This window comes from Gorilla gorilla, chromosome 12, assembly GCF_029281585.2.
Source record: "Gorilla gorilla gorilla isolate KB3781 chromosome 12, NHGRI_mGorGor1-v2.1_pri, whole genome shotgun sequence".
In the NCBI taxonomy this organism is placed as follows: domain Eukaryota; kingdom Metazoa; phylum Chordata; class Mammalia; order Primates; family Hominidae; genus Gorilla; species Gorilla gorilla.
The window spans coordinates 110,872,203-110,890,666 of record NC_073236.2 but is presented as its reverse complement, the minus strand read 5'-3'; the positions used below and the strand labels follow the sequence as shown (position 1 = coordinate 110,890,666).

Below are 18,464 nucleotides of genomic sequence, written 5' to 3'. Positions count from 1 at the left end.
ACGTCCGGGCGGCCCAGGGAAGGACGGGGAGGTTGGATGTTACCTCCTGCCTTTCAGAGAGTGACTGAAATAACTGATTAAGAGACTGTTCCACCTGCCAAGGGCAGTGCTGAAAAAGAGTCCAAGAGTGAGGGCTTTGTGTCTCCGCTTTTTTTGTTTGTTTGTTTTTTTAATCCCTGAGACTGAGTCTCACTCTGTCGCCCAGGCTGGAGTGCAGTGACATGATCTCGGCTCACTGCAACCTGCGCTTCCCGAGTTCAAGCGATTCTCCTGCCTCAGCCTCCCGAGTATCTGGGATTACAGGCATGTACCACTATGCGCAGCTAATTTTTGTATTTTTAGTAAACACAGGGTTTCACCATGTTGGGCAGGCTGGTCTTGAACTCCTGACCTCAGGTGATCTGCCTGCCCTGGCCTCCCAAAGTGCTCGGATTACAGATGTGAGCCACTGTGCCCGGCTGTGCCTCCACTTTCAGTAAAGGGCTTCCTCTCCACTCAGACTTGCCTAGGACCTCCAGATGTACTGTGGTGAAAATCATCCTGGTGGAGGTGAAGCTCGGGAGAAAACTCACCAGGAAGGAAGATGTGGTAGTGAGAGCTCTGGACTGGGAGGGGGACCTTCTTGTCCTGGCTGTGCTGACAGAGGAGCCGAGGGGCTGTGGAGGGTCCCCCACCCTCTCTGGGCCTCTGGGACCTCAACTGTGTGATCAGGGCCTTTGGCTAGACAGAGGCCCTGTAAGACTCCTTCCTGTCCTAGGAGTTTATGATTTCAGCATCTGTCTCCTGGGAAGAAGAGCCTAGAAAACACGACAACCTTTTGTGGGTCCCTGTGTGTGTGGCTGCATCTGGACTGTGTGGGTGTCAGTTAGCTACATTGTCTTCCTCTAGCCATCTGCTCTTGGACCCTTCCCTGCTTGTGGGCAACCTCACAAGAGGCTGGATAGCAGGAGGGAAGGAAGAGGCGCTGACCATACGGGCCTCTGGTTGGGAATGAGGTTAGACCGCCACCAAGCCACCAAAGTGAGTAGGGGATTATTCACTGATGGCTCAGGGGGCCCCACCCCACCACAGATGGGGCAGGTTTGGAGGTGTCCCCCTGACTGGGGGGTTTTGTCCCATGACATCATGTGACTTATCACAAATCTGTTTATAAGAATCGCATTGGCAAGGGCAGGAAGGGGAAAAGTCAACCAAAGGTAGAGTTAGGAGGTCTTCATGGCTCCTGGGGAGGGAGGCCCAGGCCCTGGGTTCTTAGCCTCACCAGGCACTTCCCCTTGTACACCCTCCCTGTTAGGTGGGCTCAGGGTGGTGGCACGGCCTCCCATGGTGAGCGGTGGCAGGAGCAGCCACTCGGGCTCTTGCCTGTCCTGCTGCGTGAAGCCTGCTGTTTCTTTCTTGTGAATGCAGCCAACTCATTACCTGCGGTGCTCACACTGGGGTCTCCTGAATGGGAAGAAGAGGAGGAGATGGATCTTAGAGCCTGTAAGGAGTTGAGGCCTTTCTCGAACCCGGAGCTGGGGCTGAGGGATGCACTCCAGTGCCTCAACAGCAGTGACTGGTGAGGAGATGCTTCCCCCACGTGCTGTGTTCTGGCCGGAAGCAGGGGCTGTTGCAGAATAGCTTCTGCCCCTCAACTTCCCTCCTCTCCCACTCTGGGGTTCCAGCACCATGGAGCATAAAAGCCAGTTTGGAGGGAGGACTGTGTGCATGCATATAGATATGTGTGTTTACGTGCATGTGTGCATGAGTGTGTGGTGTTCCTGGCTTTATGTGTGCGCCCTGGGACCTTCCAAGCAGCCTATGCATGGGTCTGTGGTGTACCAAAGCCAGGCATGGCAAGGATGCATTTGATTCCACACCATGGGGCCCAGGAAAGGCCGCAGCCCTTTATTTCTCTGAATGAAATTGAATCTGCTCCGAGCGCTCCTCCCACTGTGGGGATGCAGGACCGTGGTCATGAGCAAAGCAATGCCTCGGCCTCCAGAACATTTGTGAGAAGCCCTCCCTGCCTTCAGTCCTCCCTGTTCAAGTGCCTTTTATTGAAGGTGTTGGCTTTGTGTCAAGGACCCAGACAGGTCCTGGAGGGGGGTGGGCTTCCATACAGCACTGTCAGAGCTGAGGGCCGGCCAGAGGCCACATAAAACTGGCTTTTACTGAGTGGTTAGGATTCCAGGCCAGGGTGTTACCCCGGGAAACCCAGCTCTGAGGCCATGGAATGGCACCCTGCTGCGGGTGACGGTGGACCGTGATGGTATGTGATGTGGGGCCCCTAGTCTGCAGAGGGGTGGGGCTCCTCCCTCTCCACCCGCCTGCAACAGGGCCTGGCCTTGCTTCTCAGGCAGATGAAGGAGAAGGGTCTGGTGAGCATCCAGCGCTTGGCAGCCTGTCACTCGGAGGTCCTCACCGGAAGGCTGCACGACGTGTGCTTGGCAGTGACTGGGGAGGTGAGGCCCCCCAGCCTGTGTGCTGTGCATTTGGCCCCACTGCAGCTGCTGGATGCAGTCCGCTAGCAGCTGTGGAGGGGCCGTGGCTCCAGGGACATGGGGATCCCTGCTTATTTCTCAGCCTTCAGCCACTGAGGTAGGAGGTAGCCACCAATTTCTCAGATTGGAAAACTGAGGCCTAGGGTTTCCTTATTTGTAATCTTTGAGAATGGAAACAATTAGAATCCCACATGCCCATGTGTCGGCCTGCATGGTCCTCTGTACTCAAAATGCCTAAGGAGGGATGGAGCGTCCAGGGCCAGATCCCCAACTCCAGGGCAGTGGTAGTATTTCCCAAAGCGTTTCTTTCATGGCTCTGTGGCTTGGTCTAGCTGGGTCCAGAGAGGCAGGAGGCTGCATTTGGTCTCATGTGGGGGCTGTGCCCTGCCCTTGGGAGTGGGCTGCTCCAGTGGGGGTGGGGTGGGGATGAATATGGAGGACGCTGTTTTGTTAACACAGGGGCCTGGGCTGTGTGGGGAGCATCTGCCTTCCTGCATGTGGCCTGGGGTCTCTGTTTCCTCTGCAAAGTGAGGCATCCAGAAAAAATACAGTTACATTCTCCCAGGTTAATTAGAGCCTCAGTCAGCACTACTGTGCTTCTCATGGTACCTATTTCTCACTTGGTAGTTGCAAAGATCAAATCAGACATTCTTTGTAAAAGTGCTTTGAAGACAGAGTGTACACATTTCCTATGGTCATGATAATGATGGGATTAATAATTGAGATGATAACAAAATGGGACAGTTTTGCTCAGAGTGGCTGCAGGGTTTTTGTTTCCAGCGTGGCAAGGCCTAGGTCAGGGGAGGGGTCGGGGTGGAGGAAGAGGGTGGTGCAGGGCCCATTTTCCATGCGTCCCAGAGCCCTTGGCAGGGTCCAGCACCCTGGAGGGCCTCTCTCCTCTCTCCAAGGTCACCAACCTGCGGTCCAAGGTGTCTCACCTGGCCATCAGCACCTTGGGAGACCTCTTCCAGGCCTTGAAGAAGAATATGGACCAGGAGGCCGAGGAGATCGCCCGCTGCTTGCTGCAGAAGATGGCGGACACCAACGAGTTCATCCAGAGAGCAGCCGGCCAGTCTCTGAGGGCTATGGTGGAGAATGTGACCCTTGCCCGCTCCCTGGTGGTCCTCACCTCGGCGGGTGTCTAGTATGTGGCTGCCTGTTGTCTGAGGGGCGGGGGAAGTCAGGGAAGGTAAGGCAAGGGGAGAGGCCCTGGGATGTGAAAGAAGGAGGGAAGGGTGCAGGGAGGGAGGGAAGCAGGCAAGTGAGGCTGCAGGGGATCCCTCGAGATGCTAGAGGCCAGGGTGATGGGTCAGAGGTTCTGAGTGAAGTAGGGGCCCATCTCAGACTTCACAGCAGGTGCTTCCCACTTAGCTGGGGGAGGAAGACCCCTGCTTCCCTGTGCCGGGCATCGGTCTTCTTTCCAAACCTTTCATCGGCCAGGCTGGGGTAATGCAGGGACCTCTGGCTGGAAGAGGAGGGGGCTGTTGCACTCCAAGGCTGGGGAGCACACCGTGGCTGTGGGAGCGCCCCGGGAGACAGCGCTGCAGAGGCAGCGCTGCAGAGGCAGCCTGAGCGTGGGCCCTGGAGCTCCTGCCACCCCCAGGAGCAGTGTTGCTTTCTGATGAAATGTGGGCCAGTGAGAAGAGAAAGTCGCAAAATTTCATTCTCCAGCTTGCCCCACTGGACCTGCTCTTGGGGAGGGGAAGGTATTGGGCTCCTGTTGGAGCCTTTCTGCAGATTCGTTTTCGCTGTCATTAAAAACCCACACTAAAAGCAAAACCAAAAGCATTTCCCAAGCTGCTTCTCCCACACAGCAAAAGGCCTCTCCACCCCATAAGTGGATCATTACACTGATGCGTGAGGTTTCTCAGTAGCCCCAGGGGCCTGTTGGACCAGCTGGGAGACCTTTAGTATTTGCACCATAGCATACTGCAAAGGGTGAGATCCTGCCCAGCCACATCGCCTGGGTTCACATCCTGATTGTCACTTCACTTCTCTGTGTCTCAGTTGACTCATCTGTAAAATGGGGATAATAATGGTGTCTACCTCATGAGGTTGTTATGAGAGGTAATTGAATTGACTCATGAAAGCGCACTTAGAACGGTGCCTGCCCATTCCTGACATTCACTGAGTGCTTACTGTGTCTATAATTAACTTAGGAGAAATGAATTGTATTTTTTTTTTTCTGGATGCCTCCCTTTGGCTCAGCTTCCTCACCTGCAGAATGGTGATGATAATAGTAGCTAATGAGGTAGATGTGAGATAATGGATAAAAGGTGCTGGCATGGAGGCACAGGCAATTGATCACTGTCGACAAGAACCAGGGTCACGGCTTGTGCATCTGAGTCCGCTGGGATCTTGCTGAAATGCAGATTCTGGTTCAGATGTCAGTGCTGCTGGTCCATGGACCATACTGGGTAGGGAGAGTTCTGATGTCCCCCACTGTGTTCCACTGGGGTGAGACTCTAGGGGACAAAAGGGTCAGTGCTTCCTGATGGAGTGTGGACACAGAGGCCCTTTGAAAGAGGTGCCATTCTGACAGGTTTCTCTTATAGAGCTCAGGTTCCACTTGTTATGGTCACCAACTCACCCATGAATCCCTCTTCTCCCTCCTGTCTCAGTTCAGTTCAGCAAACATGCATTAAGCTCCTGCTAAGCACCAGGGATGTGTCAGGCACAGCAGGGCAGTGGGGTTGCCATAGAGAGGGAATCAGGACTCCAGCCAGGACACTAGGTAGGGAAGCACCAGGGGCCTGGGGCGGAGAAGGCAACCAGCCAGCCCTGAGGGGCCTGGAACACGCAGCTCAGCTTCCCTGGGATTCTGCAGAGGGACAGGCAGGTGGATAAAAGCTATGTCCTTCAGCTCTAGTCCCATCCCTTCCGTCAAGCCAAGCCCGTTCAGCAGGGAGTCCTTACTCCCTGCCTCCACTTTCTTGCCTTCCATTTCCCCTCTGCCCATCGAGTGTTGCTCTTGTTTCTGCCTCACCCCAGTACTGTTCTCTGTACATTCAGGCCTTTTTTTTCTGGAGATACTTAATGATCACTCTTTTCGTCATTATGGATACAGCAGTGAAAAAGAAAAATGAAGCCCCTGTTGTTTTGGAGTTACTTCCTAGTCAAGGGAGACAGATAACCTGGTCCCCGCCCACAGGGAGCTGGCAGCCTGATGGGGGCCCTAAGGGTGCAACTGTACTTCCCCGGGGAAAAGACAGCGCTACCTTGGGCAGTGGGTGGGACGTCTAATTCTGCCTGTGGGGCTGGGGAAAGAAGGAAGAAGAGACATTGGTTAGGTAGGACTTTTCTAGGTGGAGGGAAGATGGAGGAGAGTATTTAGACAAAAGGAAGGATGTGTGTGCAGGAAGCTCCCAAGAACGGTATGCATACAGTGTATTGGGGAACCTCGTGTAGCTTCATGTCACTGTCCTTCCCTCTCCCGTTGTTGCTGTCACCCTGTTAGTAGAAAGTGAGTGCTCTTTCCTCAAAGATTCCCCTCAGCTCACATGGGGACAGGTATTTTTGGAGCCCCTGACTGGCATGAAGCATGGGTCTGCAATGGTAGATCCATGTTTGCCAGCCTGGGGACTCCCACACCACTATCCTGAGACTGACCCCTGGGCCATGATTTCCTTTCAGCCACCGGAACCCCTTGATCCGGAAATACGCGGCTGAGCACCTCTCAGCTGTGCTGGAGCAGATCGGCGCTGAGAAGCTTCTCTCGGGCACCAGAGACAGCACAGACATGTTGGTGCACAACCTGGTGAGGCTGGCGCAGGACTCCAACCAGGACACCAGGTAGGGCAGGGCCAGGGTCCTCGGGGCAGAGAAGGCAACCAACCAGCCAGCCCTGAGGGGCCTGGGGCACACAGCTTCAGCTTCCCTGGGATCCTGCAGAGGGATAGGCAGGTAGGCGGAAGCTATGTCCTTTCCTTTCAGCTCTTGTCCCATCCCTTCCATCAAGCCAAGCTCATTCAGGTAGGGGTCCTTACTCCCTGCCTCCATTTTCTGGTCTTGGATTTCCCCTCTTACCCATTGAGTGTTGCTCTTGTTTCTACCTCACCCCAGCACCATTCTCTGTAAGACCATTCAGGCCTTTTTTCCTGGAGATATTTAATGATCACTCTTTTTCTTATTAAGGACACAGCAGCGAATAAGAAAAATGAAGCCCCTATTGTCTTGGAGCTTACTTCCTAGTCGAGGGAGACAGATAATAAATAAATAATTATGGTAATTTTAGATACATATCAGGGATATAAAGAAAAAATAGGCCGGATGTGGTTGTTTATACCTGTAATCCCAGCACTTTGGGAGGCCAAGGCAGGAGGATTGCTTGAGGCCAGGAGTTGAGACTGGACAACATAGTAAGATCCTGTCTCTACTTAAAAAAAAAAATGCTAGGGGTGGTGTTGCACACTTGTAGTCCCAGCTACTGAGGGGCTGAGGTGGGAGGATCTCTTGAGCCCAGGAGGTAAAGGCTGCAATGCAATGGAGTTGGCGGGGGGCTGCTTTAGACTGAGGGTTCAGAGAGCCTTTTTTAAGAGTGACATTTGAGTTCAGAGCTGAACGGCTACACGGAGCCAGCTCTTTGAGGATCAGGCAAAGCAAATGTCACAGAGGCCACTGGATGGGAACAAGCTTGGTGTCCAAGGGTGGGGACGGCCAGCCTGGTGGAGCACAGTGAGTGAGGGGTGGGGGTGAGGGTGGGCAGCAGGCCCAGGTCAGAGACGTTCTCTTAGGCCAAGGTCAGGAGTTGGGATTTTGGATGGTGTGTGATTGGAAGTCATTGGAGGGTTTTCTTAGTGGGAGTATGAGGAGGTGTTGGAGGATTTTAAGCAGGAGAGCGAGAGGATCTGGTTGACTGTCTTCAAAAGCTGGGGCTGGAGCCCAGTTCCTCACACTCCTCAGTTCAGGGCTTATTACTACCACATCCGTTTGGATGAGTGTGTAGGTCTCCACCCCTCACTCCATCCTCGCCCCAACTGGAGACCATGTGGCACCTGTCAGGGCTCCAGAGGCCATGCCCACCCTGGATGGGTGAGCTCCAGGCCAGACATTCTCGTAGGGTACCCACGTCTGAGGGTGCTCCCTGAGGGATGTAGTGCCTGCGGTTCCTCCCATTCTCCCCTGCTGCAAACCGTGCTGCATGGCACCTCCTCGGACGTGCCCAGGAGCAGGACCGTGGGTCAGATGCATGTGTGCGCTCCAGCAGCCCCGCCCTGCCTGGGGTCCGCATCTGCCTCCCTCCTGCACAGCCTCTCAGCATGTGGCAATTTCTAGATTTCTAATTTTTATCCATCTAATGTGTAAAAATGATAGCTCATCATTGTTTGAGAGTGCTTTGACCCCCTGCTTATTAATAATGAGTTTGAGTGTTTCTTTACATGCATGTTAGCCTTTATAATTAAAAAAAAAGCCTCTCTGGCTGCCGCAGGACTGGTAGTGAGAGAAAAAGGCAGGAGGAACAGCAGATGATGGCTGCCCCACAGTCCAGGCAAGAGGGGCTGGAGGCTCAGACTGGAGAGTGGTGGGTGGCTTCGGCCAACAGCCAACAGGATGGCAGAGCCAACAGGATGCAGGTGGTAAGGGTTTCAAAGACGAGCTGAAGATGCTCTTAAGTTTTTACCCTGAACAATGGTGAATAATAGTGCCATTTGCTGAAATGAGGAATATCAGTGAAGAAGTGGAAGGTTTTGCTTACTCCTGCAAGAATGGCCATAATCAAAAAACCAAAAAATAATAGATGTTGGCGTGGATGTGGTGAAAGGGAACACTTCTAAACTGCTGGTGGGAATGCAAACTAGCACAGCCACTATGGAAAACAGCGTGGAGATTCCTTAAAGAAGTAAAGGTAGAACTACCATTCGATCCTGCAGTCCCACTACTGGGTATCTATTGGGTATCATCATACGAAAAAGATACTTGTTCACGCATGTTTATAGCAGCACAATTCTCAGTTGCAAAAATGCGAAAACAGCCCAAATGCCTCATCATCAATCAACGAGTGGCTAAAGAAACTGTGATATGTATGTATGTATGTGTGTATACACACACACACACACACACACACACACACACTGGAATACTACTTAGTCATAAATAGGAATGAATTAATGGCATTTGCAGTGACCTGGATGAGATTGGGGAGTGAAATAACTCAGGAATGGAAAACCAAACATCGTATGTTGTCACTCATAAGTGGGAGCTAAGCTATGAGGATGCAAATGCATAAGAATGACATAATGGGCTGGGCACGGTGGCTCACGCATGTAATCCCAGCACTTTGGGAGGCCGAGGCGGGCAGATCATGAAGTCAGGAGATCGAGACCATCCTGGCTAACACGGTGAAACCCCATCTCTACTAAAAATACAAAAAATTAGCCGGGCGTGGTGGCGGGTGCCTGTAGTCCCAGCTACTCGGGAGGCTGAGGCAGGAGAATGGAGTGAACCCGGGAGGCAGAGCTTGCAGTGAACCGAGATCGCGCCACTGCACTCCAGCCTGGGCGACAGAACAAGACTCTGTCTAAAAAAAAAAAAAAAAAAAAAAGAATGACGTAATGGACTTCAGGGACTCAGGAGGAACTAGTGGGAAGGGGGTGAGGGATGAAAGACTGCAAATAGGGTTCAGTGTATACTGCTCGGGTGATGGGTGCACCAAAATCTCACGAATCACTACTAAAGAGCTTACTTGTGGAACCAACCACCACCTGTTCCCCAATAACCTATGGAAATAAAAAATTAAAACAAAAACAGGCAAACAAAACATTGCCTGGCCGGGTGCAGTGGCTCACATCTGTAATTCCAGCACTTTGGGAACCCAAGGCAGGTGGATCTCTTAAGCCCAGGAGTTTGAGATCAGCCTGGGCAACACAGTGAAATCCTGTCTCTACAAAAAATACCAAAATATTAGCCGGGCGTGGTAGCATGTGCCTGTGGTCCCAGCTACTTGAGAGGCTGAGATAAGAGGATCGCTTGAGGCCAGGAGGCACTGGTTGCGGTGAGCTGAAATAGGGCCATTACACTCCCACCTGGGCAACAGAGTGAGACTCTGTCTCAAAAAAAAAAAAAAAAAAAAAAATCACAAATCACATTGCCATTAAACTTGGGGCAAATACTTTGAAGAGTGAGTTTAGGGGGACTGGAAGAATGGGATGAAATGTCTATAAACAGCTATTCTTTGTGTAGCATCTATTAGAGCATCTACTATATAATAAAGTGTTGTGTAACTCTGCCATGCAATGAAAAAAAAAGGACGTAGAAGGTTTTGGGTTGTTTGTTGGTTTTAAATGGTTGTTAGAGGGATGGAAATCAAGGTCTAAAGTCTCTCCAGATCTGCTACTCCTCTCCATTCTGACCCATCCCTTACACTAGATGATGGTGACTACATTTCCTTTTCCTTCCTAGAACTCTGTCCTTCCTGGTTTCCATGGCGCTGTACTCCGGGGATTCTCCTTGTCCCTCTGTGACCATTCTGCCCCTGACTGCCACCTGAGTGTAGGTGCTGCCAGTGTGTCTTTAGTCCTCATCTCCCTCTCCTGGCTTTTACTTCTGGTGGCTCCAGCCACCAGCAAAGTTGGAGGCTTCTCAATTCTTGCGCTCCACTCCAGACCCTTCTTAGAGCATCAGTCCCCTATTTCTAAAGCCTCCATGGGACCCACCATCTGATGTCCTACTGCCATCTGCAGTGCTGAGTGTCCCTAAATGAACTCATTGCCTCCTCTCCAAGTCTGCCTCTCTGTGTTCTCTCTATCATTAAAAGTGACTGTTATTTACTGAGCCACCCAAGAGGCACAATGGGGACTCCCATACTTCATTGATTTCAAGACACACATCCTTCCCTGGTTTTAATATTTTTAAAATTGGCATGTATCTTACAATGACAGGCATTTCACAGTTGCTGTTGGGCTTCAGTTGGGCTAGGCAGTGATTATGGTATAGGTGTTTTTGTAGTTTTAAGAGATGGGGTCTTGCTATGTTGCCCAGGTTGGAGTGCAGTGGCTATTCACAGGTGTGATCATTGCACACTACAGCCTTGAACTCCTGGGCTCATGTAATCCTCCTGACTCAGCCTCCCAAATAGCTGAGACAATAGGTGTGCACCACTGTGCCCAATTTATGATGTAGTTATACTATCTGCACCTTCACAAACTTAGTCAGTGTTGCTCAGAGTATTATTTTCTGAATTAAATTTTCCATTGTAGGAACTACACTACGAGCCTTTCTTTGTAAATTTTTGAATTTATTTTCAGAAGTGATTTTTGGATGCTCTCTGGAGAATCATTGAGTTTAATCTGTTTAAAATTTCTTAGAAATATTACACTATTATTTGCAATTGAAATGAATCATTATTGTATATGAGAAAAGGCTTGGCAACATCAGTGGATATCCATTAGATATCAATGAAGCAAACTCTCACTGTGGAAGGAATGACCAAGTCCCACATTTTTTGCAAAGCAATCACTAAGAACTTTACCTGACCTAAGGAAGAAAAATACCGACAAGCAATGCTATCTTCTGTTTCTGAGATAGCACATAGAAAGATTGCCCTCACATATGGGGCAGTGTCATTGGAGGCTATGGAAATCACCAGTTTTTATTTTTCTGATTTTCCTTAGTGGAAAATAAAGTAAGGGCACCTTTTACAATTAATGGAGTCTTAAGTTTGAATGAAATATGATTTAAGATTTTAGATGCTTCCTGCTTCACTTCCAACCTGCTACCAAATCCTGTGGTTTCCATCTTCTCAGCAGCTCTTGGATCTGACTGTGCTTCCTTATCCTCACTGTACTGCCTGATTTCAGGCCTGCACCATCTTTTTCCTGGACTATTATGGTGGCCTCCTAATAAGTCTCCTGGCCCCTAGCCTTGTCTCCACCAATCCATCCTCCACACTGCTGCTAGAGACATTTTGACTGATGTACAAATTGAATCATTCTTCAGCTTCCTATTGCATGCAGACTGAAGCCTAACTCCTTCATGTCTCCCTAAACAGGGTCCTGTGTTCTCCTCTGGCCTGTCTGCTTCCTGTGTCCAACCTCTGCTCACTATTCTCCAATATATCCCCCTGCTGACATGTCACACTGTGTTATAGACCTAAATAACCCTGTTCCTCCGACGTATCCCAAATCCCACCCAACTTGTGAACTCCTACTTATCTGTTGAGCCCCAACACAAGGGTCACCTCTTCTATGAAGCCCTCCTTGATTCCCTCACCTGCCACCACTGTTCCTCAGGTAGATTGACTACACCCTCCTATATTGTCCTGCTTTACCCTTTCTTGGACTTCTAAATGTTCCATATTAGAACAAAATTGAGTACACTTTGGTATAGCCATTCAACGGAATATTTTGTAGCCATTAAAAAGGATGTTTATGGAGAGTTTTAAGGGACTTGGGAAGATGATTAATGAATGATAAAGTGAAAAAGCTGAATACAACTTGTATATACATTCTGATATCAACTAGAAAGTAAATGCCACAGAAAAAAGACTATAGGAAAATATGTAAAAATTTAATAGGGATTTTCTCTTGGTAATGGGATTATGGATGATGTTTATTAATCTATTTTTTAACTGGGTAGGGATTGCTTTTGTAATTAGAAAAAGTATTAAAAACTCTCTTTAATTAGGAAGATTATGTAAAGCTGTAAAGCAAATTTATTTTGCATTTCAGAGGCTGTTTCTTTATCTTGCTCTCTGTCCTGTGGCAGATTTTATGGCCGGAAGATGGTGAATATCTTGATGGCGAACACTAAGTTTGATGCATTTCTGAAGCAATCTCTCCCATCTTACGACTTGCAGAAGGTCATGGCGGCCATTAAACAGCGGGTGAGCTGTGGGGCATAAGTGGGTCATGGCCTTTTGGGGGTGGGGGTGACAGTGCTGAGCCTGGTAGCCTTCATGTGGGTCAGGGGAGTGGGGAGTGGATTCCAGAGATGTTGATTTCATCCACTACTCCTGATAGGTGAGATAGATGTGATTTCTGTCCTCTGTGCTCACACCTGGTTCTGCCCCCACACTACCTATGTTCCTTGAGCCTCCCTGGGCCTCCACGCCTTCATCTGTTAACCAGGGATCTTGATCTCTGCCCCAGCTACTTTCAGGGCTCTGGAAGGCTCAACTGTGACATCTGAAGCTCTCCTAGGTGGAAGGGATTATTGCCATTGTTATGTCTCCCCTGGAATGTCTGCCATTTCCCTGGAGGGCCACTCCTTTTGGCTCATGCTCTGTGTGTATTTTTCAAGGGAATAGAAGATAATGATGAACTTCACTCTGCCAAAGGCCACAAGGTGTTGAGGAGTCTGGTGGTGTGTGAGAACGGGCTGCCCATCAAGGAGGGGTATGGCTGCTCCTGTATCTCTGGGCTTCACATCTAAGACTTCTGACAGAGGCATCCTGCTTGTCCATGGCCAGGGGTGGCTCTGGGGTGGACATATGGATCTGGGGTACCGCTGAGACCTAGTTGGGGCTGCAATACTAATAGATGAATTTGCAGGATGTGTTCTCCCCAACCCAAATCCCAGGGAGACCAAATCTTGGGATTGGGAGCATCTGCCAGTAGAAGTTGGTTTCTGCAGTCCCAGCTGAGTGGGCGGGGTTCCACTAGCATCGGTGGTTGGACTCTGTGTGTGAGCTCAGTGTTTCCTCGTTCGCTTAGACCAGCAGATCCTTTAACCAGCAGAGTGGCCAGCCTGGGACTAGTTCAGAGGCCCAGCCTGAACTAAGGCAGATGAGAAGACATGGACTGAGAGGCTGGGAGGAGGGGTGCGGGGGTGCTGGGAGCAGTTAGAAACCAAGCAGGAGTCCGATAGTCATGCCTGTGCTTAAAACTGAAGCCCTTCTGCAATGTCCTGGGCTGATCCCATCTGAACTCCTTAGCAAGGCACCAGGGAAGCCCCATGCCCACTTCTTCAAAGGTAACTTCCTGCCTCCTCTCCCACTCTTCCTCTCTCAGCCTGACCAGAGCAGCACCTGGGTAAGCAAAACATGCGAGCAGCTGGTATTCAAACCCCTCCACAACCTCCCTCCCTGCTGTGCCTTTGCTTATCCTAGACGCCATCTGCACCTAGAACATGTCTATTGGTTCTGCAAGATTCAGCTCACCTGTCACTTTCTCCAGGAAGCTCTACCACTCTGTGTCCTTGTGTCCTCAGGGTGACAGGCTGGCCTGTTCTTCATACCTCTGTCAGCCCCGTTGATGTATCTATCTTCCATTGGTCTGTGGGCTCCTAACGGCAAAGGCTGTGCTCTCATCTCACGGTTCTCAGTGCCCAGCACAGCTCTTGGCTCTCAGTAGACAATGAGTGTGGAATGCAGGAGTGAATCACAGAATGAGGGACAGTGGGCTCCGCTGGATGGGACCTGGGTGTAGGGCATGAGCCAGTGACCCAGGCTTGGAGCTGAAGGTGGGAGACAGTAGTTCTGCACAGAGCTGTTCTCATGCTGGCTGGAAGGGGCTAGGGGGCTGTGATGGGCATGTGATCCCAGCGTAAGAAAATGGGGCTTTTTACAATGTCCCCAGTTGCTGGGGGAGTGTGAGCAGAGCCTAGCCAGCCAGGGATCAGGATATAGGAGCCGGGCAGAAGGTTGGCCATGATGACCTCCAAGGTCTTTCCCCACTCTTACATTAAATGTGCACCAGTTGGCCAGGTGCAGTGGCTCACACTTATAATTCCAGCACTTTGCTAGGCCAAGGTGGGTGGATCGTGAGGTCAGGAGTTTGAGACCAGCCTGGCCAACATACTGAAACCCTGTCTCTACTAAACATACAAAAATTAGCCGGGCATGGTGACACATGCCTGTAATCCAAGCTACTTGGGAGGCCGAGGCAGGAGAATCATTTGAACCCAGGAGGTGGAGGTTGCAGTGAGCTGAGATTGTGCCATTAAACTTTAGCCTGGGCAACAAGAGCGAGACTCTGTCTCAAAAAAAAAAAAAAAAAATGTGTACCAGTCATTCTTTTGTGGATAGCCACTTCCTCACTCTGACTTCCCCCATTGCTTACATATCTTCTGAAAAGAGAAAAAGGCAGGAAGAGAGAGCCCTGACCCCTGACAAGGGGATGGGGCCCTGGGCAACAAGCTGTAGGTGGAGGGGAAGCTGGGGGTGGATTAAGCTGCAGGTGACACTCTTGTCTCTGCCCCACCTGCCTGTAGGAGGTGGCGTGGGACCAGAAGTGGGTTCATTCACCCGGGCTCTTCCCTGGGGGGTTCAGATGCCATGCTCCTTACCTAGGCTCAGCTGCAATGGCCCAAGGCTGGTGGGGCTGCGCTCCACACTGCAGGGCCGTGGGGAGATGGTGGAGCAGCTACGGGAGCTGACGCGGCTGCTGGAGGCCAAGGACTTCCGGTCCCGGATGGAAGGTGTGGGGCAGCTCCTGGAGCTCTGCAAGGCCAAGCCGGAGCTTGTCGCTGCCCACCTGGTCCAGGTGAGCACCGCTTGCTTTTACTCTCCCACCTGTCTCTCCTCTGGGGGGTGCAACTTGAAGTTTGAAAACTCTGAATGGCGTTGGACATTGTGTCAGACCCCTTGCTATGCAGTTGGCCTTTGTAACATGGAGACTACCTAGAAATGGCTGAGTGGGCAAGGGCACCGCCTCCTGCTGGCAGCTTGGAAATGCTCAGAGATGTCTCTTGTCCTTCTAGCAGATTTACAGTGAGGAGGGTAGGAGGTAGAGGTGGAGGATACTGTGGTGAGGCCTTGGGTTGCTTCTGGGGAGCTAGGTGCATCATGTTTGGGGGCAGAGCATGTGGCTGGACAGGTGACTTGGCTGTGATGGCTGGACAGGTGTGTTAGGAGTAGGTACAAGCCCTTCATAGGCTGAACACTCGGGTGGGTGCCTGCTTCTTGTTGGACTGAGGCTGCTGACAGTCAGTTACACAGCTGAGCAAAGACACAGCTCAGAGTCAGCAGACCTGGGTTTCCATCCAAGTTTCTTACTAGCTGTGTGATCTCAGGCAAATCATTGAACCTCTTGGAGCCCCAGTTGTTGTTGTTTATGGGAAAGTGGGGGTGAAAACGTGCTCCATGGGTTGTTAAGATCATTCAGTAAAAATGATTGCAGAGCAACTAACAAGACGCCCTGGACACTTGGCATGCAACAAGTGCTCAATACCTGTTGGTTCCTCCCCTCTTGCCCACCCTTTTGAGGAGGTGAGCTCTTCGTTTTTGAGAGTGCTATGGCATAGGTCAGGGACGCAGGAGGAGTCTCTGCTGAGGTCGCTCAGTTGGGCCGGGTGAGCTCCAAGCTGCCTGCACTGTGGGAGTCCTGCCCAGCCTGGGTTCCCATGGGCTCTTGGTTTCTGTTTCTTCAATAGGTCTTTGATGCTTTCACCCCAAGGCTTCAGGATTCCAACAAGAAAGTGAACCAGTGGGCGCTGGAGTCCCTCGCCAAGATGATCCCCCTCCTCAAAGAGAGCTTACACCCCATGCTGCTCTCCATCATCATCGCTGTTGCAGACAACCTCAACTCCAAGAACTCAGGGATTTACGCTGCTGCCGTGGCTGTGCTGGATGCGATGGTTGAGAGCCTGGGTGAGTGTCCCACCTGGGCCTGTGTGGCTCTGGTCACCATGTCCACCTTCCTGCTTGGAAATCTGCAAGGTGGACAAGGCCTTGGTTGGTTCCCAGGCCAGATGTTTCACCAGAGGCTGTGTAGGGCAGAGGTGGAGCCCGGGGCCTCCAAGGCTCTTGGCCAGTGGGCTTTTCTATGTCACAGCCACCCACACCTCTGGACGGCTGGAAGTGGAGGTGATGTGGAGATGATCCAGTCCAGCCTCCTCATAGACACATGAGGGAAATGACCCCCCAGGGTCACAAGGCACCCCAGTGGGTGAGTCAGGAGTGCTGGGAAGGCTTAAGCTGGGCTGGGGCTTGGGGTGGGGTTTGTGGTGATGGGCAGGGAGGGAAAGTGGAGGGAGGGGAAAAAGGATAGAAGAAAAAAAGGTGGCAGCTATGGAAGAGCCATCAGGAAAGGTGAGAGCTTCTAGGTATGACATCTTGCTTCTGGAACGTTAGGGGAAATGTTGGTGCATCTGCTTGTGTTTTCTTATTCCTTTCATGGATGCTAAAAGGTGATGTTTGGTGTACCCAGTATGTGGATCAAAGTGCAAATTCCAAACTTTAGGTGTGTGGAGAAAGTGGCACATGAGTAGACTTATGGCCAGCCCAGTACAAGGACGAGCTTTCCCAAACAAGCCTTGCTTCAGTACGAGGAAGCCATGGTCTGAAAACCACCTCTGTTTGCCTTGTTGCTGTGTGTCCTCATGAGCATAGAGCAACGTCTTGCCTTTAGCATCCAAAGACCATCCTTTAGAGAGGCTGGACACCCCTCCTGACACACTTGCTGTTCCCCTCCCCCCGACCCCACCCCGCTTCCTGGCCTGAGCCCAGCTCCCTGGGGCTGGGACAGGCACCGTGTCCTTGGCTGGAGGCTCCAGGAAAAGTTTCAGTTACAAATCAAAGGCCTGGTCAGGTCGCTCTCTGCCTCTTGAGTTCATAAATATTGTCAATTTCCACTCTTCTTCTCAGAGGGAATTTATGATTTGCTGAGTTTGTTGCTGTAGAACAAACAATATAAATCCAGCTCTAAATTACGGCTTGTTCTCAGCGTTGCTCTGGGTAAGTGAGATTGCTCTTGCCAATAACCAAGGCTCATGGTAAATCACCATGGGCCTTGGATTTATTGGGAAAACCTGTACCAAGCAAAATAGGCTTTAGCTATTTGAAGAGGATAAGCACCCTTGTCTAGGGAGAGGAATTTTTAACTCTTCCCCCTCCAGGTGTTTTAGTTTCCACTTTTTGCCATCAGGCCAGCCTCCTTGAGCTCTGGAATTGTGGCGCTTTGGGCAAAAAATCTAGTGTCTCATACTGTCACAAGATTCAGGTCCCTCTTATTTGGGGCCCTGTTGTACACCTACTAGACTGGGCATCCTGGAAAGGAGAGCCTGGGGGTGGCCTGCTTTTGTGATCTGAACTCACCTGGTAGCAGGATTGTAGCTACTAGGAAGATGCCTATGTTCTCCCTTCTGGGACAGGGCCTCCTTGGGTACGGCTGATAATGTACCCTCTGGTTCATCATCCAGAGGCTTTGGTGCAATGGGAAGGGTTGGCTCTCTTCCTGTCTAATCCATAGGTCAGGGCTTAGGCTGGAATGGAATGGTGTGGCCCTCAAAGGGATCAATGGAGTCCAGCAAATCCCTGGCAAAAGGCTCTGGTGGAGCCCAAAGGGTAAAATATACTGTTTTTTTGTTTTTGTTTTTGTTTTTTTGAGATGGAATTTTTGCTGTTGTTACCCAGGCTGGAATGCAATGGCATGATCTCAGCTCATTGCAATCTCTGCCTCCTAAGTAGCTGGGATTACAGGTGTGTGCCACCACGCCTGGCTAATTTTTTGTATTTTTAGTAGAGATGGGGTTTCAGTATGTTGGCCAGGCTGGTCTTGAACTCCTGACCTCAGGCGATCCATCTGCCTCGGCCTCCCAAAGTGCTGGGATTACAGGTGTGAGCCACCGTGTCAGGCCAAATATGCTGTTTTGGATCCAGGTAATTTTTGAGCAGGTGAAGCATGGGCTATCTGGGCCTGATGGCTTTGCTGCAAGCCATACCCTCTTAGCGCAGCCAGCAAAACAGGTTTTGAAAGTGTTCCTAACTTCGAAGTGACCAGCTGATTTCCACATCTATGTAGGTCAGAACTGGAGGGAGTAGGTTACCAACAAGGGGAACTCATTGCCAGGGAGTACCTAGGGTAGAATCTGTCTCTGGGAATGGTTCTTATCTGCCTGTCATGGTCTGAGCCTGGCCTGCAGATGGAAGTAACTAAATTTCCCGCTGTCCCAGGGGATTGGGTGATAGCAGCAGAGAGTGCATCAAATCGGACGGAAGAGAAGGGGTATGAAGTCCTCCCAAATCACCCAAGCTGAGCCTGGTGGTTCTAGTGGTTTCTTGGGGGACCTTTAACACCTGAGGCCCCTCTTGGAAGTGGCTTGGAT

General features: G+C 50.9%; 1 protein-coding gene across 5 annotated transcripts in view; it reads left to right on the top strand.

The window, feature by feature from the left end:
- The window catches only part of TOGARAM2 (TOG array regulator of axonemal microtubules 2), a 95,549-nt gene that overhangs the window by 63,976 nt on the left and 13,109 nt on the right, over nt 1–18,464 (top strand). For all 5 annotated transcript variants that reach the window (XM_055377674.2, XM_055377676.2, XM_055377675.2 and 2 more), the window contains 8 exons: nt 1,408–1,558; nt 2,339–2,444; nt 3,392–3,627; nt 6,117–6,275; nt 12,186–12,303; nt 12,720–12,814; nt 14,710–14,902; nt 15,792–16,008. In XM_055377674.2, the coding sequence (XP_055233649.2) occupies nt 1,408–1,558; nt 2,339–2,444; nt 3,392–3,627; nt 6,117–6,275; nt 12,186–12,303; nt 12,720–12,814; nt 14,710–14,902; nt 15,792–16,008 (1,275 nt within the window). The remainder of the gene's footprint in view (nt 1–1,407; nt 1,559–2,338; nt 2,445–3,391; nt 3,628–6,116; nt 6,276–12,185; nt 12,304–12,719; nt 12,815–14,709; nt 14,903–15,791; nt 16,009–18,464) is intronic.